Source organism: Aspergillus caelatus (genome assembly GCF_009193585.1).
Source record: "Aspergillus caelatus strain CBS 763.97 unplaced genomic scaffold BDV27scaffold_5, whole genome shotgun sequence".
NCBI lineage: Eukaryota > Fungi > Ascomycota > Eurotiomycetes > Eurotiales > Aspergillaceae > Aspergillus > Aspergillus caelatus.
This window is the reverse complement of record NW_022475268.1, coordinates 5,811-27,732: the sequence shown is the minus strand read 5'-3', so window position 1 is coordinate 27,732 and position 21,922 is coordinate 5,811. Positions and strand designations below refer to the sequence as shown.

The 21,922-nt window shown below is 48.0% G+C and overlaps 6 protein-coding genes across 6 annotated transcripts; 1 reads left to right on the top strand and 5 right to left on the bottom strand.

The window, feature by feature from the left end:
- Positions 1-2,472: 2,472 nt before the first annotated feature.
- Positions 2,473-3,774, bottom strand: BDV27DRAFT_119727 (uncharacterized protein). The gene is made up of 4 exons (XM_032064935.1): positions 3,596-3,774; positions 3,170-3,536; positions 3,033-3,086; positions 2,473-2,979 (listed from the first exon to the last, which is right to left on the bottom strand). Exons 2-4 carry the CDS (start codon positions 3,239-3,241, stop codon positions 2,770-2,772), a joined length of 336 nt encoding a protein of 111 aa, XP_031933223.1. The 5' UTR covers positions 3,242-3,536; positions 3,596-3,774; the 3' UTR covers positions 2,473-2,769.
- A 4,868-nt stretch (positions 3,775-8,642) lies between these two features.
- On the bottom strand, positions 8,643-11,099 carry BDV27DRAFT_119726 (S53 family peptidase). Its single transcript, XM_032064934.1, has 5 exons — positions 9,853-11,099; positions 9,655-9,796; positions 9,506-9,599; positions 9,149-9,452; positions 8,643-9,097 (listed from the first exon to the last, which is right to left on the bottom strand). The coding sequence occupies exons 1-5, from the start codon at positions 10,743-10,745 to the stop codon at positions 8,746-8,748; spliced, it is 1,785 nt and encodes a 594-aa protein (XP_031933222.1). The 5' UTR covers positions 10,746-11,099; the 3' UTR covers positions 8,643-8,745.
- Positions 11,100-11,800: 701 nt separating this feature from the next.
- On the bottom strand, positions 11,801-14,246 carry BDV27DRAFT_170736 (cytochrome P450; the record flags this gene model as incomplete). The annotated part of the gene is made up of 14 exons (XM_032075398.1): positions 11,801-11,815; positions 11,877-12,121; positions 12,189-12,261; positions 12,326-12,404; positions 12,468-12,657; positions 12,724-12,802; positions 12,869-13,015; positions 13,091-13,224; positions 13,279-13,302; positions 13,352-13,391; positions 13,450-13,588; positions 13,647-13,708; positions 13,763-13,882; positions 13,989-14,246. 14 exons carry the CDS (start codon positions 14,244-14,246, stop codon positions 11,801-11,803), a joined length of 1,605 nt encoding a protein of 534 aa, XP_031933221.1.
- Positions 14,247-14,551: 305 nt separating this feature from the next.
- BDV27DRAFT_140585 (transcription factor domain-containing protein) lies at positions 14,552-17,521 on the bottom strand (the record flags this gene model as incomplete). Its single annotated transcript, XM_032069686.1, has 6 exons — positions 14,552-15,474; positions 15,540-15,681; positions 15,755-16,027; positions 16,109-16,809; positions 16,960-17,324; positions 17,376-17,521. The coding sequence occupies 6 exons, from the start codon at positions 17,519-17,521 to the stop codon at positions 14,552-14,554; spliced, it is 2,550 nt and encodes an 849-aa protein (XP_031933220.1).
- Positions 17,522-18,297: 776 nt separating this feature from the next.
- On the top strand, positions 18,298-19,401 carry BDV27DRAFT_152293 (cupin domain-containing protein; the record flags this gene model as incomplete). The annotated part of the gene is made up of 2 exons (XM_032071535.1): positions 18,298-18,606; positions 18,685-19,401. The coding sequence occupies 2 exons, from the start codon at positions 18,298-18,300 to the stop codon at positions 19,399-19,401; spliced, it is 1,026 nt and encodes a 341-aa protein (XP_031933219.1).
- Positions 19,402-19,704: 303 nt separating this feature from the next.
- BDV27DRAFT_89914 (uncharacterized protein) lies at positions 19,705-21,513 on the bottom strand. Its single transcript, XM_032077905.1, has 3 exons — positions 20,763-21,513; positions 19,808-20,697; positions 19,705-19,749 (listed from the first exon to the last, which is right to left on the bottom strand). Exons 1-2 carry the CDS (start codon positions 21,322-21,324, stop codon positions 19,814-19,816), a joined length of 1,446 nt encoding a protein of 481 aa, XP_031933218.1. The 5' UTR covers positions 21,325-21,513; the 3' UTR covers positions 19,705-19,749; positions 19,808-19,813.
- Positions 21,514-21,922: the final 409 nt, after the last annotated feature.

Sequence of the window (21,922 nt, the reverse complement as noted above, 5' to 3'; positions counted from 1 at the left end):
GAAGCACTTCTACTACAAACAGAAGTATATAACGGCGTTATCCAAGCAATTCAGTTAAGTCTACAAGCATTGATCGTTTCAAGGCTATGATAGCCGCCCACTGACCTGATGGGCGTATTAGCGCGGGGGGGGGTTGATAGTGTATGTGGGGCTCCGAGACAGTGGCTTAGCGCCGATATAACAGTTGGAGCAACGCGTAGGGGTAGCATGAACCATAAGCTACTGTCAGGCAATAATTCCAACAATGGGCGTTCCGTATAATCAGTCGCATTTAGTTGAACTTGATTGGGATGTCGTATTCAGTGCCGCATAACATGCTGCAGGAATGAGATTAGTCTGTAGTGTGTGGTGAAAATGGTATATTGGAGAACCTCCATTTCTCTAGTGACAGGCAATCCATAGTGTAGTTAATACGCCAGCTACTAATGTTTCAATACAGTAAATTGCTCTTGACCATATTTCTCTGTATGTGCAGCATTTCTGTCTCATCGAGGTTGACTCGGCAGTGGCATGTTATTTGGACTCTCTTGTTCTATCTTCCTTCTGTTTGAATTCCTTGACTATGGACATGTTGGCGGGATAGAGGAATTATAAATATAGTCTGAACTATACAATGTCTCCGCCGTGCTAATCTATTCCGTGTCCTACAATGTGGAAATGCTGCTCTCTCCTGGATTATCAATAGTCTTACTGGATACTAAGAAGAAATTAATACCTGGTTCATTGGGCGTAGAACATGGAAAAGGGGGGCTCCAGTCTCACTGTGACTGAGTTCTGGTCAGTATGACAACGAGATCCTAGAACCACAGGTGCAGGACATGGATCATGATTCATGCGTGATACTGTGTACGTATTCGCCATTATTCATGCAGTGCCAAGCTTCCTACCCCGAGTTTTGGGTACATTCTTGTGTGAGCCTTTACCCATTGTATGGCTCTGATGGCGCACTCTACTCCGTAAATGCTAGTTGACCGAGCGCACAGCCAAAAAGCAGAGCTTATGGGGGTGTTCACCGCACACTATACCTAACCAAGTAGCGTTTTACGTTGACCGGGTGCCTTCATCGGTCGTCTTCACGCAGATTTCCTTGTCGAGCGTGGGCTTGGTCCCACACATTGTCGTTTCGTCAACCAAACCCCAAGAATCCGCTAATCTTCTCCTATCTACATTAGAATAAGAGTCCTGGCTAGTGGTTGGAGGACCGGACCAACTAGGCTATGCAAACCTTGAGGATCTAGTGTGACAATACATTGTGCGTATTGAATATTGGGTCATAAGTTAAAAAAGCCCTGCTTTTGTTACAAGTAGGTTTATAATTGCATGAGATTTCCTATTCTGTGCTCAATTTGATATTGTGCACGATGGAGTAGTTATCATTGCGATGATCAATGAAATGCGCACATAATAGCATACATGGCCCGTCTGCTGTGAGTGTAACCCGGTTTGCTATGGTCTAGGATACGCCTCGTTCAAGTTGTATGCACCATAACTTATCGCAGAGGATCCCTTTGTCGAAGTTTGCCACCTTGGATACTAACAAGTCTGTATATATTATTATCAGGGCCTAGTACATACATACAACCAGTATAGTACCATCAGGAAGATCAATACCGCAACGCCATTTCAGCTACGAAACCCGCACCACTAATTTTCAATTGCGCGTATCCAGGGAGGTTGCTAATACCGGACTGTGCTTATAACGGCCAAGTGGATACCCGTGAATGAAAGCGGATCTTTTTCTTTTCTTTTTTTTTTTTTTTTTTTTTTTTCCCTTCAAGGAGATGCACAACGGCGGATACTTCCAGTTTTAGCTTCGGCCGAAAAAGTCGGAGCCGATTAATATGGTTGCCATGCTGGCAGTTGATCATGAGCGCCTGGTCCACTATTCGTAGTACTAGTAGTACTCCCGAGAGATCCATCATTCTTTTACATGCATGCCCCCATTGGCGGCAAAGCGTCCCGGCCAATCACATCAGTTTTTCTACACTGTGGATACCAACTTAAGTGTCCTCATGGATACCGATACTATCAATGCCGCCCTCAACCAACTACTAGTTCTGCACTCCGATCACAGATTATATTGTCCGCATACAGGCTGCGCTATAAAGAAAAAGTCAGTTTTAGACAAGCACGTCGCCGGGTGTGGCGAATGCAGTTATCAAGTCGATAAAAGTTGAGTGTAAAAAGTTTGGATTTATCTTCTAAATGTAAGTCTATCTTGGAGGAGCCCCAGCAGGACAATCCTCGTGACGAGGTTCATATCCCGACATCGAACAAAATCTGGATCAACGGGCATACGACGCTTCTACTCCTATCTTCTCATGCCCTATTTCGGTGGAATTTTAATGATATAGAACATGACACCCTTGAAGGTTTCATAGGGTCTGAGCGTAGTAGCTCGAAAGGGTTGGTGGCCAGAAAAATAACCATAATAATTATTCAGAATTGGTGGTAATTTCTAATTATCACTCCATAGCCTGCAAGAATCTTCCACAATCCTTCGACACTGGGGCCAGTTCCTTCATGTAGCCAATGCCGTTGTCCCACTATGTATTTCACGCCTCCTGATGCTGAATAGTTGCGTGGTGATCTTAGTAGGAATATTCTCTCAGTGCGCTGTTGACACTACCGATGAATGCCCACACTTCGTTCCTCCAGATATAGTATTCCTTGTGTGGACAGAGTCGGAGGATGCTAGACGGCTTTCCGTCGATCGTCTCGAAAAGAAGCGGATTGCACGGATAGGGGGGGCCGTGACTGACAGGATGGTTAAAGGTGGCTAGTACACTGCATCGAGTGTTGATTGTTGTTGGAAAGAGCGGCATATAGCCGGGAAAGCTCTGCTGACAGCATGAGCTGCAGACGGATGATATCATCAATTTCGCTTAGCGGAGGTAAAATAATGTCATCGGCCTTGTCGTATCTGAATGCCGATGATTCCCGAGTCAGCATGATAATATCCTGACTTATCCTCGTGATCTATATAGCTCAGTAACAGGACTGGAACATGGGCTTTTGTGTTCTAGATATACTTTGTCTAGGGAAGGAGCGATGTCAGGAGTCTGATGCGTTGACGTATGGAGCTTCTATTATATGAGAGTGGTAATGTTAACTCCTTCATACTGAACTGGGGGAGGGCTGGTCAAGCAAACCATTGTTTTTTGTACACGGCGAATCTGTTCTTCGGTTTGAATTGAATGCGTCTCCAATATTTTTCACTTTCCCGTGGAAGAACTGTCATGGGGTCATCGGCAACGGAGTGCTGTGCGGGTGGGGTATGGCCCTTTAAACCTCTATGTATGAACAGCTGGAAGCTGGAAGCTGATAGACTTCCATTTCTTCCATTTCCCGATGCATGTCACATGTGGCAGATGATTTTGAGCTCAAATCCGTAAGTAGTCTGAGTTAGAAAAGGGATAATGTACAGGTGAAAGCCTGATAGGTATGATGCAGGACTTGCGTTTATTTTCTCAGAGCAAAGACTATTGAGGAGTATAGGCTGCTAGGCAAACTCGCAGCGATCTGTCACCGTCATGCTTGGTGAAATACTCAGTTAACTTTACAGTTGAATCGTATGGAGAAGGGCAAGATTTACCGACAACAACAGAGGAGTCGCAGGAGTCCAGAAATACCAAAAGCATGCGTCTAACAACAACGAAATATGATATCCCACAATACACGATGCAATCAGACCACGATAATTGATTCGGCTGGAAATCAACACCCCGAGAATATTATATGGAGGGCGATGCTGCTCTAGTAACGCAGTCGATCGTAGAAGATAAACAGAGTAATAACTCAGAATATATATTAGCTAGAAATCAGGACTCTATACTCGTTAATTATTATACTTGGCAAACATCTTCAAACCGATCTACCCGAGACCACGATGTGTTTTTCTTTTTCTTCTTACGGTGTATACTAAATATAAACAGTTGATCCCGGAAATTGAACTTGCTTTTTGTACTTCCTAGAGTTATATTCCCGAGCCATTGCAGCAAAGGACTCAATAATAAACAACCTTTCAAGGAGCCACTTCATGAGGTGATATATATACTGACAGTTCCAAATTCACTAGAATCAACCACGTGTCGCCTTGAATATTGTTACATGAATCTCGATATAATGTAAAGTATATTTCAATCTCTCCGAACCCGAACCTATTTTAGAATGTTCTAATCCATGTAGGTTTATCACCGCTAGCGTTCGGGGGCGCCGTTAGCTCATGAACTAATAGGAGGATCGTGTGGTGGCGCCGTGGCGGATGCCGTGTCTTACACGGTAACTTTTCCGTGGACGAAGCCTTCTCAAGCCAATGAAAACAAAGCCCTGAGATTACCAGCACGGTGAGCACAGTTCGTCCGCAGGGATAAATCAGTTCCTCCACTAGGGTGTTTGCCTACCGGTACCTGGGCTATTCACGAATCAAGGGTTAGGACGGCTACGGGACCGAATAATACAAGGGTATGCTTATAATGGAGGATAAATTAGGACACACTGGGCATACCCACAGCTCCGAATGAATCCGAAACAATACAGAGAGATAGATTGTAATCTTGAGCTCATATGATCATTAACTATTTCCTGATACAAGACTCGTACAAGTAGCCTGACAGTCCCTAGGAATAAGATCGACACATATAACCCAACTCTTTTCATATAGAGAGTAGTTATAGGTTAAACCAGATTATGATTGAGAGATTTAAACTCTATATGACCGACAGCAGAGACAAAAAGCTCCACAATACGTGCTGAGAGACGGTAAGGCTCCATTTCATGAACCATGCGGTTACAAATTCCATGAGCTATGATTGGCACACAGATCGCCGGCTCACTTCCCTAATGGAGGTTACGAGCAGTTGGGATGTATTTTTTTCGAACAAAGAGGATACGGAAATAATTTACACCACTAATCTGAATGACAGACCTAGCCGTTCTCAACCACGCGAGGGAACCTTCGTAGTCCATTTAGCCATCTTGAGCCACCATAGAGCTAGCAGAAAATTATTCCGGAGCATCAAAAAATCCAAGAAGTGGGGGGAAAAAATAAATAAAAAATAAATAGATAGATAAAACCGAAAGAAAAAGGGTTGAACAATAATAGAGGGGGTGCAGAAGAGAGAAAAGTTAGAAACCGAGCTATTAATCCACACTTCTTGTATGCGGATGCTAGAACGAGGATTCAATAAGGGGCTTCAAGATTTCTATTGAAATGGCATCAATATAAGAGTCAGTAATCCATAGACCAGAGGATCCTTCAAAAAAAGGCCCTCGCATCGGACAGACGTTGGGATTCAGTTTGTTTCTGAAGAAGTATTTTTTCATGATATTTAAGGACCTGGAGGAGGTCCATATTTGCATTTACCTGCTGCTCTTCATGCAGGCGAAGCTTATAGAGCCCTTCTAAGGCATCGGACGCTGAAACTAGTGAAAGAGGTTGGTAAACAGTATTCGCACTCTCTTGTAATTCGCTAGTGTTCTCAAAATGGCATAATATAGAGTCGTCGAGATTCATGGTGTTATCATCCACTTTCTCCTCCACGGGGTCTATGAAATCGCTAGTCTCCATAAGCTCGGAGACATAGCCTGAAAGATATAACTGCTGCAGTAGGGTTTCAATGTCCAGGATCGCTTGTCGATTGTTAATGGGTTCAGTGTTTTCTATAGATATGGCCGCTCTAAAGGAGTGCGTAATGATGTCATAGGCCAATTCAATTTCCCATATTGAGATCGCCCAGCGAATTGCGTGTAGGATTGTCATAGTCGATATTGGGTCCCAACCATGGTCATGTTCATGCACCAGGTGAGAGGCCCACTTGCGCTTCCAATATAATTTCCATGTAAAGATGATCCCCCGACTAAGGGGCTGGTATCGGCCTTCTGGCGTTGCTGGCAGCCATATAATGAATGTATTCTGAAGTTGTGGTCCTTCCTCCTCAAAGGCGAATTTATGGGCCGACAGACTATCCATTAGAAGAACAACTTTCCGATCAGTCATTCTTTGGTCGAACCATAACAGCCACTCCTTGAAGATGGCCGAGGTCATCCAGGCTCTCGTATTATACCGCCAGTGACACCCGAGATTCTCGATATTGATGCCGGCTGCGCCGAATGACTGAGGCCGTCTCGCCGTCCCAATAAACCAGACAGGGAGACGTTCTGAAGCGTCTGAATTGCAGCAGAAGCATATTGTTAGGCGGTCATTACCATTTGTATGTATAGGAGATTGGCCTACAGCAGCTAAGCCATTTTCCGGGATGCGCTTCCAGAGTAGGGCTGTCTCGTCGCAAGCAAAGATATCACGCGGTGCATATTGCTTAAGAAGTTGGCGAATGCCAATCATCTCGAGTGTGCCACCTTCAGAAGGGCTGGCGCCCTCTCCTTGTAAGTTGTCTTTGCCGATATCCCAACGAGATTGGAACCCCCGCATCCAACCATTACTGAACTGAGGCATCGCCTGATCGGGATAGAGCTTTTGCCAGAATACTCTAGCCTTCTGTATGATGAGATACTGGGAGAGAGATTCTTGGCCCTGGACTCGCTGTATCCACTCGTAGAGGGCCCGTTCAAGTTCTGGCCAGCTTTCGGGGCGCCGTCGTTTGGCTCTCAATTGGTGGCTTGAAGCTCCGTCAAGTGAATCATATCGGGAGGAGAGAATTCGTGAGACTGAAGACTCCGCGATTGGCTGTTGATACTCTGCTTCAAACCACTGGCAGAGCTGAAGCTGGGTCAGGTGTGGCTTCAACGCGTGTTGAGACCGGAGAGCCACCTTCTGGCTGTTGGAAATAGGTCGACGTTGCATTGGAATTGGATGATGATGCTAAGTCAAGATGTTCCTTGAGACTGGTATAAGCATGTTGACAGAGGGAGTATGGAATAAAGTCATGGTTGCCTCTAGAGGATCTTTGAATTTTTCGAGACACGAAGACGACCCTACCATCATACCGATATGCCTATAGCAGGCATGTTGCCTAAAACCGAACCGGATTACAAACCGAGATTTACAGGTTACCAGACCCGTGGAAAGGGCTTTTCCTTCAACGCAGCCCGAGCCTAGTCAGTGGAGCTGGCCCACCCAACTTTTCTTTTTCCTTCCCTTAATTTTTCAAAACGGCTATCCTAACATTTATATGCGTAAAAGATAGGTCTAAAGCCAGATGATTGGCTTCTTGCGTAGCCCTTGTGTCGAGGGGGTCGTTATTGAAGTCACGCCTAAACTCGCTCAACATTCCATTTGGGGTCCCTGACCAGGTCGTAATGTAGATAGAGATACGACGAAACATCCGGTCAATATACATTAGTAATGTTAGCCCGATAGATATGGTTAGCGCCAGTAGCCATGAATCAGAGATTAGAGGCAGGCTGAAGCTGAGATTATGACGCCAAGGCAAAAGCTGCAGAGATCATCGGACTTCTGTCGTTTATGGTTGGACAACAATGCCACGGTTTAATATCGAGGATCCACAACTGCACTCTTGGGTTCAGGCATGTTCAAATAATACGTACGTATCGCGAAGAATATTTGGGGTAAGGGAGAACAAGTGTTGGAGTATGCCAATCCCGGTGGTACCCACTTCAAGCCAAAATAACACTCTAATTTTTTTTTTCTGCTTTTTCATATTATTAGGACTGGGTACGGAAGTGAGGAATGACAAGTCACCAAAACTAAGTTGGACCAAGTGGACTGTTATTGCCGTTGACTCTTCAGCACTCGGTTTAGTCCGGCTACCAATCCATTAATCGCTGTTCATCTGGGAGGTTGGGTGTATGCTTAATAGATGCCCATCACGGTGAGAAACGAGATCGGCCGCAGAAAGCAATACCTCGATACGTTAGTCCAAACGTCTCATCTGTTCTTCAAAACTCCGATGTTGACCTTCTGTACTTTGTTATTGTCATATTGTATAACTCGAGGATACAGTGATAGGATTAGATCTCCGTACCAATCCACTCACATGACTAAACTCCCAAAATACATTATAGAGGTCTACAATTTCTCCTTCTTCAGCCAGTGAGCTTACACGCATATCGATCAATTATTCCAGTAGGTAAAGCAGCCCAGGATCCTTGTCCAGTAATATTCACTTACCTGAGTCCCTCCGTAGGTTTGGCTGTGCAGTCACGAATGTATTATCACTTACTCCGTACTCTATATACTTGGAAAACTTAGCAAATAGTGACTTCATGGTAGCCCAGTCCATAGAATGGCCATTAAATGAGCGAATGCCTGCTATGTATACAAAGTAAGTCTTGATGGGCGGCAATTAGCAATATCAGACAGCATACCTTTAGCCCCTAAATATGTGTGGCGTGAGAAAGTACTTACTGCTAGCTAAAATATAATAATTATCAAAACAAGCACAAAGGTCGCACGGAGCCAGATCTACTAGATCTTTCACATCATGACTTGGTAGATATCCAGCCCCATAGACTTACTTCGAAACACTGCTGTTTCGTCTATGCTGAACACATCCTTATTCAGTAGGTTTTTGTAGCGCACTATCACCACAATGACAGTGTGGATCATCACGGGCCACCGTTAGTCAGGGATTTACTGATTGATCTGCCGAGATCCATCCATACCTTGCGAATGGGAAGTACTGTGAGAGAGGATGGCAAAGTGGAACGCCCCTCTGTAAGAATAACTGCAATATGACATCTTCTTCAGTACTGACTCTCTATGGCAAATCTTAGTTTACATGGTGACGGTATATAAGCCACCTCGTGAAACAATCATGGCATCGATTACAGGGACAAAACCAAATTCTTCAACTTCATGAAGTCAGGGACGCCCAACCCCGTGACAGGATCCCATCCAGCAGTTGCATTCCAATGAGCATAGGGAATGACGCCACCTCCCGTAACATTCTGACCCGTTTGAGGGTTGACGCCGTCACATCCGATGGATGACCCGGCCGTGATATCGGTGAAGTCCTTCAGAGCCCCACTGTACAACAGAGGGTTCAAGAATCCGAGGGCCGGTTTACCGGCACGCAAGCGGGCATCGTTCAACATACCCACCAAACCGGCGAAGACAGGGCTGGCGGCGGATGTTCCGCCGGATGTGCCACGTTTACCCTTAACGACCACCTCATACCTTCCCATCCCATTAGACAGATTCAGGTATCTGTGGGGGGAGGAGACTTACCTCGGAGTCAAGCTATGGGCAGCTACATCAGGGAATCCACGACCGGAGAAGTTGGTATATTGGGAATAGTAGTCCTTGGTCTCCGCGGTAATATGATGGTCAAGGTACTTGCTGACCGCAGATTCCTGGTACCAGGCACGGCTAAAGTAATTGCTGAACCCACCGGAGGAGGCGTCCCATGCGACTTCAGGGGCATACGCTTGAGTGCCACCCACTGATGTGATGTAGGGGCAAGTTGCAGGGAAGATCGGTGTGAACTCCGGAGTCTCGGTGCCGTCGTTAGACATACATGAGGAGCCAATACCTATTGGAATCAGTACTGAGAAACAGCAACGATTGTGCACCACGGTCGCTTACCGGTGTCACCAGAAGACTCAAGCACGCTGATCCCGCGAAGACCCATCAAGCCAATTAAATTGCACACTCTCTTGGCGTAGTATTCCGGAACAGTCTACAAAACTCTCGTCAGGCCTGTGGAGATACCACAAATTCGGTGGACGGCTTACCTGTTCCTCGTCGCCGTATGAGTTGGAGAGGACCTGGGGGAGCGCAGAGTTAGGCTTCGCCAACAAGTATTCGTAGTACTCCAGGTAGGGCTCGTTCTGGTTGTCCGCTGCCGTTGGTTGGCCGACATTCGGTATAAACGGGCTGGAAACGATAAGCAGTCTTCTCAATCCCAGTTTTAACAAGAACCAAACACCTACGGTGTACCAGCGGTGATAAATTCCACCACGGGCAGAGGGTGGCTAACGCCTACAATCAGCTCCACATCCAAGTTGGCCTCGCCAAGGGAAGCAGTTGTCCAGTTCTGGTCGTTCGTGGCACCATTGATCAACTCAACGGAGAAATTCTGCGATGGGATGTTGAATCGCTTCTCATAAAGGGCCAGGTCGGCATAGTTGGCGGACTCGTTCAAGAAGCTTCCAAAGCCAACTTTACTTCCGGAGGATACGCTGGGCTTGTAGCCTCGGAAGTTGTACATGTCAGCCAAACAGTCGGGAGTGATCAAATCCGCACAGGACACATTGCCGGCTGCTGTCTTGGTCCCTGCCGCGAACTTATGATGGGTAGGAAGAGCGACGCTCTCTTGCTGTTTGCCAAAGAAGACGGTTGGGGCAACAAGATCAATTGCATGGGCAAGGTCATCGGGAATGGAGTACTGGGTCGTGCGCAACTTCTGAGCCGGACCGTTGCGATAATACGAAAAGGTCGTGTCGAAGAGCTTGTTCACAGTTCCGACCGACGTAGCGAAATTCACCAAGCCACCCTGGCGAGAGATATGAGTGACGCCCGCATTTTTGAGCCAACGGAGAACGGCTTCGTCGCTCGCAGTGGGAAACAGCGTCTCGATCCCGGATTGATCCAGCCATTGGCCGTACTCTGCATTGCCCGGCGTCGACAATGCCGTCAATTTGCTCTCGAGCTGGTCTAGGTTCTGGCGTGCCAGGGCAATTGATAAGGTAATCTGGTCGTTTTCCGGCGCATGTTTCGCCAGGGTCCAACCATTCGGAACCGCGGTTATTTTCTCATGCACGATCGCTAGTGCTGGGGCTGCAAGGGAGCCGAACACTCCTGCAAGGAGAAACGACGAGCGCATGATGGAAGACTCTCACAGCCAATACACGGTTCCAGTCGAATGGAAACTAACGAGAGGACCGAGAGACATGGGGGAAACGCGATCCCCACGGGGCATTTATATAGTATTTCCATTTTCTCCTCTGTGTGTCCCCTTTCTACCCCCCGTTCGGACTAGTGCAGGGGGAGAAACGTGAGATGGACGATGACTGGTCACTGGTAGCAGGTCGTTACATGAAAAGATTGGCTGTTGCGTGATTTCCGAGCCGATTTCCGAACCGAAATGAGATTTGATTAAGGAAATTAATCAAAATAAATTGAATTCTGGCGGACTGTCGGCGTGGGGACTCCGTCTTCTGCTATTGTTCTGCAAACTCAAGTGCTTGAGGCAGATAAGCAAGGTCAAGCCTCGCCCAGATGACCAATCAGACCCCACATCTTGGCCGATCAGCTCCAATTCAAGAAGGTGACATTGGGGACTTTCGACGCCGTGTCCTTTTCATCGCCCTAAGTGGGCTCACGGTGTTCCGTCGGAGGTGACCGGAAACCATTCCCTGAGCCAGTCCTTGAAAAAAAAAAGTCAAAAGAAGGGTATGAAGGAGCATCCAGTTACTCAGCATCACACGAGAACTGAATATAAAAGATCTGGTGCGACATACCAGCAATTTTTTTTGTTCCCCCTATTCTCTCAACCGTGGCTGTGGCTGGTCAGGGCGCGTTTTGAAGGGCATGACCTCCACTAAGCCTATTTAGGTTGTACTAGGCCTAGAATAGATTAGAGGATTGGAAACCTGGTTCACTACGGCAACAATATAAGGGCTTGTTACAGCGTGTACTCTATATAGAAATAAGATCTCTATGTTTAACTAGATATTCAAGGTTATGAACTCAGATGCAATGCACCTCAAAAATATTATTGTTGCCTTGAATTGCAATATCCACCAAGTCCTCGATAAACCGACAGTCGATCGGCCAATGCTGCAACATCTTTCGCGTATATATATATACACCACCGGCGGTATCGTGAGGGTAATATAGGTTATCAATGTCCCATCTTCAGCAAAAGCCAGGTGGTCTTTAAGACAGACTAGCCTAAGACATGTTAGCAATGCCAATGCACCACAAATAACATTTCCTCCAGAGTGGTACGGACTATGGGTAAGCGTTCCTGTTGCAGGGCAGCAAAGGTCTGGTGAATTATCTTTGCCTTTTCAGGGCTCAGGACTTGCAGTGTGACAGGGAGTCTCGACGAGGCGTTGCCGGGCATTTCGGAGCGACGCATGTACGTCAACGGATCGACCGGAAGCTTTCTCCCCGGAGCCCACTGGATCTGGAAGGCCCAAAGGATCCTCATAATTGCAATGGCGAGCGATCGCTCGGCGACGTGGTAGCCAGGGCCTAGTATTTCGTCATTATCATGTTAGGTGGAGAACCCAACCCGGGGCTGGGGGTCAACTTAACGTACAGATGCGCCGTCCCGCACCGAATGCAAAGTGGTCGCGTTTGGTCACGTCGGGGGAGTTAATACTCTGCATTGTCTACGAGCTCTTGTTAGCAATTCCAGGCTATATCGAGTCTGGTCTCGACTTGCCCGCGACATACAGTCGTATGGTCATTAGCATATCTCTCAGGCCAGAAACGATCCGGGTCTTCATGCCTCCTTGGATCGTGGGAGATAGCCCTGTGGGGGATCTTCATTAGTAAGTTCTCCGCTTGCAGGGAATACGCTAGAGTCCAATCTCACCATGCATTAAGATGAAGACGGGCGCCCTTGGGAATCCGTTGTTGGTTGTAGGTTATGTCCTTTGTGCTGACATGCGGATGGCCAAGGGAAACAGGGGGTCGCCATCGCCAAACCTCTTTCATAACGCACCGAATATACGGAATACGCTCTAGATCGGCAAATTCGGGGAGGCGATCGCCAACCACTGCCTCTGTAGCGCGAGAGGTTAGCAGGATACCCTGGTGCGCCGTCAGTGGGGAGGTTACTGCAACCGTACCAATTTGCGCTCGCGCCTTCTGCTGGACGTCCGGATATTGTAGCATTGCTTCGAGGAATGACCAAGTCGAGATCTGGCTCTGCAATAGTTCACGGCCATGTCAGAAAATTGAGGTCAGGTGGCAGAAGGGTGACATGCAGCCTACAGTGTCTGCAGCACCAATGATGAGTTGAAGCGACAAATAAGCTGCCTCTTCCTGGGTCGTGAAGCCGGCCTGATCGGGCGCTCGCAGAACAGAGGGAAGGAAGGCGTCAGCCATGAATTTCCCAGCAAATTTGGGGTCTTTCATTCTCTGCATATGCAGTAATTAGAGTTACTAGATATCTTATAATGCTTATATATGGCAATTAGCCTCATAGGTACTAACCTGTAGCCGCGCCATGCACCATTCCAAGTCTCGCTTGAACCGTTTTCGGGCATCTCGCTCCCAAGGCTTGAGCCAGAGAGGTAGATAGTTCATCCAGGCAAATATATCGACCATGTGTCTTCCGGGGATGGTACCTAGGGTGCTTAAGGTTAAAGATTGTCGTCCGTCGCAATAGATCCGTCACTCACCTAGAATCTGTGCTAGGCCTGTCTCTGTTTTCAGAGTGTAAGAAGAGGTTCTATAGCGAATGAGATGACATACCGTGTATGTAGTCAATAACAGGATCATCCGCCCGAGGTATCTGATTGGGAACATGTTAAATTGCCGTCGAGGACACGGTAGGATTTGGCTTCACATACGTCCATGCCAAAGGCCTGCGTTGCGAATGCGCTATACGTGTATCGAGCGAGCAAGTTTAATATCCGACCACTGTCCTGGCCGACCTCTGGTTCGTTTGTGATATCGTGAAGAAACCTGGCTGTTTCGTAATGGAGTATTCTAAAGATTAACATCAGTACATGATTGAGGAGGGATGGGCGGTCTCTATCTGACTTACGGTAATCCAGCATCTGCCCTTGGGATACTTGTTAAATACGAGTTGATAACCCGTCGCTGATGCTATAGGATGGAGTTAGCGTCACCCGGTCTTTCGAAGTCTGGTTTGGATCTTGCCTTCCAACGCGGATCACTCGCGTGAAGCAGGAGCACATTGAGCTCGTTACAAATGAGTTCATTGCTCACAATCCAGCGAGGTCTTTCCGATGAAACGGCTGAAGATCGATCCATGATATCCTGCAGATATATAGATCAGTGTCAAATCAAACCTTTCCCGCTGTGTCATGGTGAGCGGCCACTGTACCTTGACAGCACGATCCGAGTTGAGGAAATACTCCGTCACCGGACCGAGCCGCACGCGAAAGACTTCGCCATGCTCCCGAGACCAATCCTGCATCAGCAGATGCTGGAGGCTTTCCGTACTTGCGTTTATTACTTTTGATAGGTTCCCCAGAATCCAGCTACCCCTGGGCTGCGGAGGGAGAGGCAGTGATTTCGGACCACCGAGCCTGCCATGCCACAGAGCGGCTACGCACAGGGTCCCGAGGAGGCAGATCACGGCTGGGAGCTGCCAGTAGGGAGGTAAATTACTCTCGTTCATTTGTTTCTGACTTCGACTCCAGATGGTTATGGAGGGCGATGGCGATATGCCCCAGCATACCCTGTGTTACCCAGTCTGTATAAGTACCACTGGCTATAGTCCCTGCCCCATAGATCTGCAAGGCTAGGAGCCACGTACGCTAGCCGATGTGGGGGATGTAGCGGGGAAGTTACTTCGCTGACTTCAAGTTGGCTGTGGAATGTCCGACCCGAGTGGTGAATTTCACGTTTCTTCTTTAGTAATGGTTATGAATTACTAGTACTACGCGACCATTGACAAATCTGAGGCTAGTGGGCCTATGGCGTTCATGCCACACTCATGGCCGATCCTCTGCTAATGAGGCCTTCAAGGACATTAGCGAAAAGTTGGTTGATCCCCCACATCTGGTCCGAAAGGAGTACACGATGAGTTTCTACCAAAATCCGGCGCAGGCTACTTACCTCCCCCAGATCTCCCACTCCCGCGAGTCGAAGAGGCGGATGACCCGAGGCTCTGATCCACATCTCATGTGCATCCGAGTCAACTTGGCCATCCCAGTCCACTGTGCACCCCGGGACATCCGAAGGCACATCCGCTGGCCGAGCAAGGGGGTCTAAAGAGAAGAAGGTCCAGATAACAAGGAACGCGAGGAAAAGGTGATGATTCTCACTGTGGCCTGCTAACTTTCTTTTCCGAATGAGGCAGAAGAGCGCGATGGCGTGCATGACCGTCCGCCGGGCATTCTGAACATCTGCCCGTATCCAGGAGCAAAGACTCTCTCGTGCCTCAGCCATACAGGCTTTTGTGCTCATCCACCCAACATAATCGCACAGCGGAGTCAATGGCACATTAACCAGGATCGAGATGTGGCGGTGCAGCTTCAACAGCTGGGAAGATTCACTTTCGCGCCAAGTATCCATGTTCTTGCAGATACATCCAATAGCTTCCGATGCCGCAGACCTCCATTGCGCGCGCTGTAATACAGAAACCAACGGTACAGAGGTAATCGCACGACGACTGGGTATGAGCGAATCGCCCATAAATTCTGCATCTAGGCTGCTGCCTGGCTCATCGCGCTCATCGGGCCCCTGGAGTATGTACCGGTTCACACTGGTTGCAATTTGCCATTGGTAGTACATAGCCATCATTATAATGGATCGAGCGAAGAGTCCAGGATTCTGCAATGCTATAATGGCCGCGAGCTTCGATGTGTCCAAAGCATCCTCTAGTCGCAGTGTTCGCGGGCCGCCTACTTAACCGTCAGTTAAAACCCTACAAGGGTGAGGGGCGGGGCGAGGAAAAAATTAAAGTCACCATCTGGATCCATCAGTTTCTCGGCGAGGCTTGCCATGTCTAAGTCCCATGTTGCTTCTTGACAGGGTAAGCTTGTCTCGAGGTCTTCCAAACTCATCATTGTCTGAACACCGGCGTTTAAGCTAAATTGGCAATCAAGTAACTGCAAACGGGTCAATATTTCAGGGTCCCACGGATAAGTTGGCAGTTGGCACCAGCCCTGGCAAGGTACATACCCAAATACCATACGTAAGTCTCCTGTTGAGCTCCCTATCAACCCACCTCGAAACTACGAGATCGTGCGGACTGTTACCGTTGGGTAGACTGGCATGCATATCTTCACGACGGACCTTTGAGTTTATCCCCCTACAGACCGTTACTAACATGGATCTCTGAAACTGAGCCTTCAGGGTGAGCCGCTTTGAACCGTGGTAGGCAGTTTGAATCTGATTTAGGACTGCAGACTGTGCGAATGGGATCTGAATGGTCTGATCGATGTTGTTGTCTAACTAAAAGTGAATAGGTCTCATCAGCGGGGATTCAATGCCGAATCGGACGAACGTAATTTACGACAAAGGGGCCTGTTGTACCAGATTATCGATTGCTTTTCGCAATATGTCTCCCAGGACAGTTGACAATGAATGCGCCTGTGGGATCTTGGAGAACCGACTCCCGACGGTGGCGGTTGCGAGCAGGAGTAACGGGGGCACTTTCGACCCATTAAATGTCGCTCTGTGAAGAAACGGGAATGTGGGATGGAAATGTTCAAAGTAAAGCTGAACGAAGGCGTTGATAACCTCTGCCTTATTCAATAGCTCTCTGTAATGCGGAGGGCAGGAAAGGGTGCGCCGGTCCTGATTCATCGCCATGAATGAAGCCAACTCGTCCATTTGTTCTTGTCCGACTGTGGCAACATGGCCGTGGTCCTCCATTGCTAGAATATCCTCCAAGCTAAGTAGATTCAGCAAAGACCTTTCAATCTCCTGTGAACCTCTCAAGGTATCCCACACACTATCAGGATTCTCTTGAGGCTGCATCAACCCCCGTGGGCGAGTTTTATTCCAGAGATTTGTCTGAATCATGCCAGAACTTTTATACTTGTTCCAGGAGTCTGAAGTGCTAGGTAAGTCAAGACCCGGTAGGCCCTCCTCAATTCGGAGAGGATAATTCGCAAAGTCATCTCCGTCCACTTGTCCCACAATGCCACTCTTTTCCTCCGAGATACTCTGCAGGCCAATATTGCCTGTATTTGCCGGAAAGGTTGGGAGGTCCAGGAAGTCCATACGAAGCGCTTGGGGTAATGTGCAATTTTGAAAGGCCCAGTCAAATACAGGATTGTATCCATTATGCGTCCCTTGAATTTCAAAGGGTGACTCTTCATTTTCGCGGGTTTCTGGAGCGATCAGTATCCTCCCTTCTTCTATATCCTAATGGATCCTACCTGGTATAGCTGGGAGCTGGGGGGCTGAAAAGCTGAAAAAATCCGGAATGACATCGCGATCATCAGTATATTGCTGCTGCTGCTGCTGCTGCTGCTGCTGCTGATGGCTCGAGGTAGGTTGAGGATACGGAGCGTTTTCCGGCAACGCCTCTGCGGCCTCCGTCAGATTACTCGACCTCTCCAAATTTTTTTTCTCACACGGAATGCCCTTCTTCAGGCACCGGCCGCATGGGACAGAGCTGGAGCAACGGAGCTTTGCTTTTGCGCAACTGTCACAGGCTGAACGACCACGGCTGCGAGGGTGTTTGGCCCTGTCCCTGGTGACTGTCAGGCAGTTCGTCCTCCTATGTCTATTGAGCAGATCGCTAAGAATCTTAGTAAGGAAAGCACACTAGAAGGAGACAGCGGGCAGTTACCATCGGTTGAACGCTTTTCCACAAGAGCCGCATTGGTATGGGCGTTCATTCGCGTGAGAGCGTAAATGGCGAGTCAGATGTTCGCCGCGCGAGAATTGACGCCTGCAGCGAGGGCAGGCCAGCTGCACTTCACCGGTGTTTGGCATTATTTGTTTCTAAGAGACTGTAGATGTAGTTATGAGCAAAAGCAATAACCACAGCTTGGGAGTTAAAACTGGGATACCTTTGCGGGGAAATTTATTTGATCCTGGGGAGATGTGGGGAAATTCTTATGTAATCCTATTAAATTAATTACTAGTTAGTCTAGTCTAAGATACGGCCTAATAAGAGGGAAAATGTGTCATTTAAAGCATAGTTATATCTACGGTTGTCGGAGCGGTGGCGCGAATATACCCTGTGATAGCACCAAAAGTTCAGAACATCAAGCCAATTCGTTCTATTTGTATATAACGAAAATAATCACATTTTGAAGATATTGCAGATAATATAAACTTAAACGTTGGAGAATATGATCTTAAAACAAGAGAGACATACGATAATATTGGGCGATACCATGACTAAAATCACCAGGATTAGCAAGCCCAAGGAGAGAATGTTTATCGCCAAGAAAATTGAAGGTGAAACGATGTGTAAATATCACGAGAATGCGTACCAAAATAGCCCAATCCGTCGCAGGCCGTAGCAGAGTGGTCCAGAAGACAAGTTAGATAGATGCTCTCCAATAAATGTTCGGAAACATCGTGTGGGTTACCGATGTGGGGGGGTCGGGGGCACAAATACATACAAGAACCACCCTTATAATTCTTATCTCTGGCTGCACCGTATACATTCCAGCAAAGGAACGAGACAGGAAGTGAGTCGTGTTCATTCTCTGTGATATCGTCGGCCTTGTTTGCTTCGACAGTCCTGTCTGCTTCAAATCATGACCACTCTTAAACCAACCGATACTCCGCCAAAGGAGGCTGGAAAGGCGTATGCGCTGGGCTCCTTATGTGGAGAAGTATACTATATTCCATTTTCAAAGTCCGCAATGCGTTTGCTTGTCACAGGCGAAGTCAGCGAGGGAGCAATCGCTCTTGTGAGTACTGGTGGTTCCAAGTCGGATCCGATTGGGTTCCATTATCATCGTGAAGCACATGACGTGTTCCTGTGTCTCAAGGGCCATATCAATATATGGGCTGATGATCAAGCACGCACTATGGGCCCAGGCGACTTTGCCAGTGTCCCTCCGGTATGTACAGCGCGATTTGCCTTTCAGGCGCCAGGCTATATCTAGGATAAACCCGCGTGTCGCTAACATCGGCTAAAGGGAATCACCCACCAATATCAGATTGTAGGAGACCATTCTGAGTTCATTGGTATTATTGTACCCGGCGGCTGGGAGGAATTCTTCCGGTTTCTGGGAGAACCGTACGCAGGAGCAATGTGGCCAATGACGGACGACCGCAACCCGATGGAAGTTCTGATTCCGCGGCTAAAGGAGGCCGCCGAGCGCTTTGATATGGTGCCTCAGCCACATCTCAAATCGTTTGAGATACAGCCTTGGGCGGATGAGTGGGAGAACAATGCCCTTCCAGGAGCTGTCCGCCCATACTTTCTGCGAGCGGGCAATGGGCCGGCTTACCAGCTCGGTGGATCTGTGGTTCGCGTTCTGGCTTCATCTAAAGAATCAGGCGGGAGATTTGCTATTGGGAGCCTCGAAGGGTCGTCGTTCCATCGCAATGAAGTTCTCGCTGTCGGGCTAGTGTTCCCGTCCGTGCATCACGCATTCCATGTCGTGGAGGGTACGATCGAGTTTCACGTTGACGGAGTGTCGGTGGGTCTCACCGCAGCGGAGACCCTTTATGTGCCAAAGGGTAAGAAGTGCCAAATTCGCTTTGTAAGTCGATACGCCAAAACCTACGTTTTTGCGAGTGGGGGAGGGTTAGTGGAACTATTTGTCAAGGAGGGGAGCCCTTACTCGTCACCTATCATCCCTGAGACGGAGGCACTTGTGGAATTGGGACACATCCAGCAGGTCAATTAACAAATTCGAATCATAATGTTGGTCAAAATGAGTCAGTGGCCTCCTACTACCAGGCATTTCTGCATTTTATTGCTAATGATAAAATGATGGTTAATATAACCAGTACTCGAGCGACGCGAAAGTTATATTCTAGCAGCATCACCCATTTAAAGAGCTCTTGCGGTTTATATTATACAGTCTGGGGTATTACCCCATTGTGTGGATTTAGTGATATTAAATTACATTCATCTTCATCTACTGCACGCACTGTAATACCAACCCTGCCAACACGAACTGCCATTATAAATGGTTTCAAAGGGTGGACAGCTCAAGAACACATCGGATCACGGGGATGTGCCTTCTTGCGCTCTGCCAGACGATAGTTAGTATGAAAATGAGCACTGAAACGTGGAAAGACGAGACTTACCGGATCTTAAAATTGATAGCAGAAGTCCCATAGTGGAATCCCCGTATTCACCAAAGTGGTGCTCCACGACCTCGTCACAAAAGCATCAAGACTAAAGATAAAGTCCGATTTCAAGCTAACCCCCTCACCGCATGAAGGACCTCCAACGTGTGCATCCTGGGTGATCCCCGTAGCTGTAGCATTTTTAGCATGCTCTGTGTCGAGTTTGGCATCGAGTAAAAACGTGTTAGCGATCCCCGGTTTTGCGGTCAATCCACTGCTGAGATCAACAAGCCCTCCGAGGAAGCTCAGCGCCATCTCGACCGTCACGGTGGCGCTGGCATCGGCCTGGACGTTGGCTTGCGCAGAGATATTGGCGTATGGGTGGTACGTTGGCGTCCACCCAGTGGCCACAGTATTCACGCTGTTCAGAAGGTCGACATGCACGTTTCCATTTGGCATGGAAATAGACAAGCCTGCGGTTACATCCACGGCGGCCGAGGCGCTGAAATCCATCTCTAGACCGAAGGCTACACCGGGACCAAGCTGCACGATACCGGGGATGTTGACAAGCGTGTAAGTGAGATCCGAGGGGTTGTACATGAAGGACTTGTTGTATGCAGCGGCAAGGTGCGCGCTAAGGGCTACATCGGCAGAAAAGCCGGCATCAATGTCGAAGTACAATTGCCGCAACTTGAAGGCCCAAAAGTCGTAGTACAGATAACCAGAGAAGGTGATTTCTGAGGAGAAGGCAGCTTCATCGGCGGTAACAGTGAGGTACGGGGGTTCGCTCAGGAGAACAGTATTGTTGGCCAGGGACTTAGAGAACGGTATGCTGAAGGAAGGGTCAAGTGTGAGGCGCTTCGCGAGTTTCCCCGCTGGCACTGACGAGAAAGCGAGCTCGCAAGTTTCTAGATGTACTAGTCTTAGATCACTGCTCACACATTGTTATATACAGAAACCATGAAGTTCGTACCAGCAATTTCGGTAATTGGCTGCTTAGAGGCATTGCAGGTGATCGACAAGTTGGACTCATCCGACGCTATCTGGTCGACCTTGAAGAAACCTCTTTCGAACTCAGCATCACAGTTGCCTAGATGGTTTGTGATCAAGATAAGGCTCTTTTCAAATGACCAAGATTGGAGGGCTGTTTCGAAGCCGACAGCGTCCTTGAAGGCGACGATCACAGACTCATCAGTGCACTCAACACTGCCGATAGCGTCGATGTACTCCAATACAATGGTGTCATGGTTAAGCTCTAGGTTCATGTTAACAGAGCCGGAGGCGGGCTTATTAGTGGGCTCGGGTTCCAAGGAGCCATAGTAAAGAGAGACTTTGGAAGCTGGTATTAAATGAATTGGGTCAGAGGTATCAAGCTCGGGCGGTGGTACGGGCCCAAGTGTTGCAGTGGCACTTGCGACGGGTACTGACGGGGGATAGTTTGCAGCACAAGATTGAGCGAGTGCCTGGTTCACGAAGCTAAAGGAAAGTATCTGGAGAGCGGCCACTCTAAGAGACGACCATTGTGTTCTCGCCATTGTAGGTATGCTAGAAGGAGTGGGGGCAAACGAGAGAAAGAAGAAAAAGGAAAAAAGGAAAGCGCGAAGGACTACGCGTCAAATGAGTGACTTTAAAAGATTAAACTTAAAGAGTGACTGGGTTTGAGATCTGACATGATGTAGGATACCTGCACGGTTTAAATATACTATCCTGAACCTCTGCAAAAGGGGCATTTCAACACATTGGGCTGCAGAGCCTTATTAGGAACCCTTCTAGCCGCTAGAGAAAACCGTTGGAGCTCTAAACCTTATACTATATTCGAAGGATCATCCTCTGGCATAGCTCAGAGCATAGATTAGAGACTTAGATATATTCGTTCGGTAATGGATACAACCGCCAAGCAACCATGTGGTATTCGAGTGGGCAAGCCAAGCATTTGAAAGCGAAACTATTACGTTAACCGTTGCCAAGGTGTTCGATCTCCCAAAAACAGCATAGGTAAACGAAAATGCAAATCTCCCTAAGCCTAACTGTCCCAGTTTCTTGGCTGTCTAGTCGTCTGATCTCCAGACTTGCATCGGTTGACTCTGTCGTGGCAGAGAGTGGCGGACTTGCGAAATATTCTGGCAGTCAAAC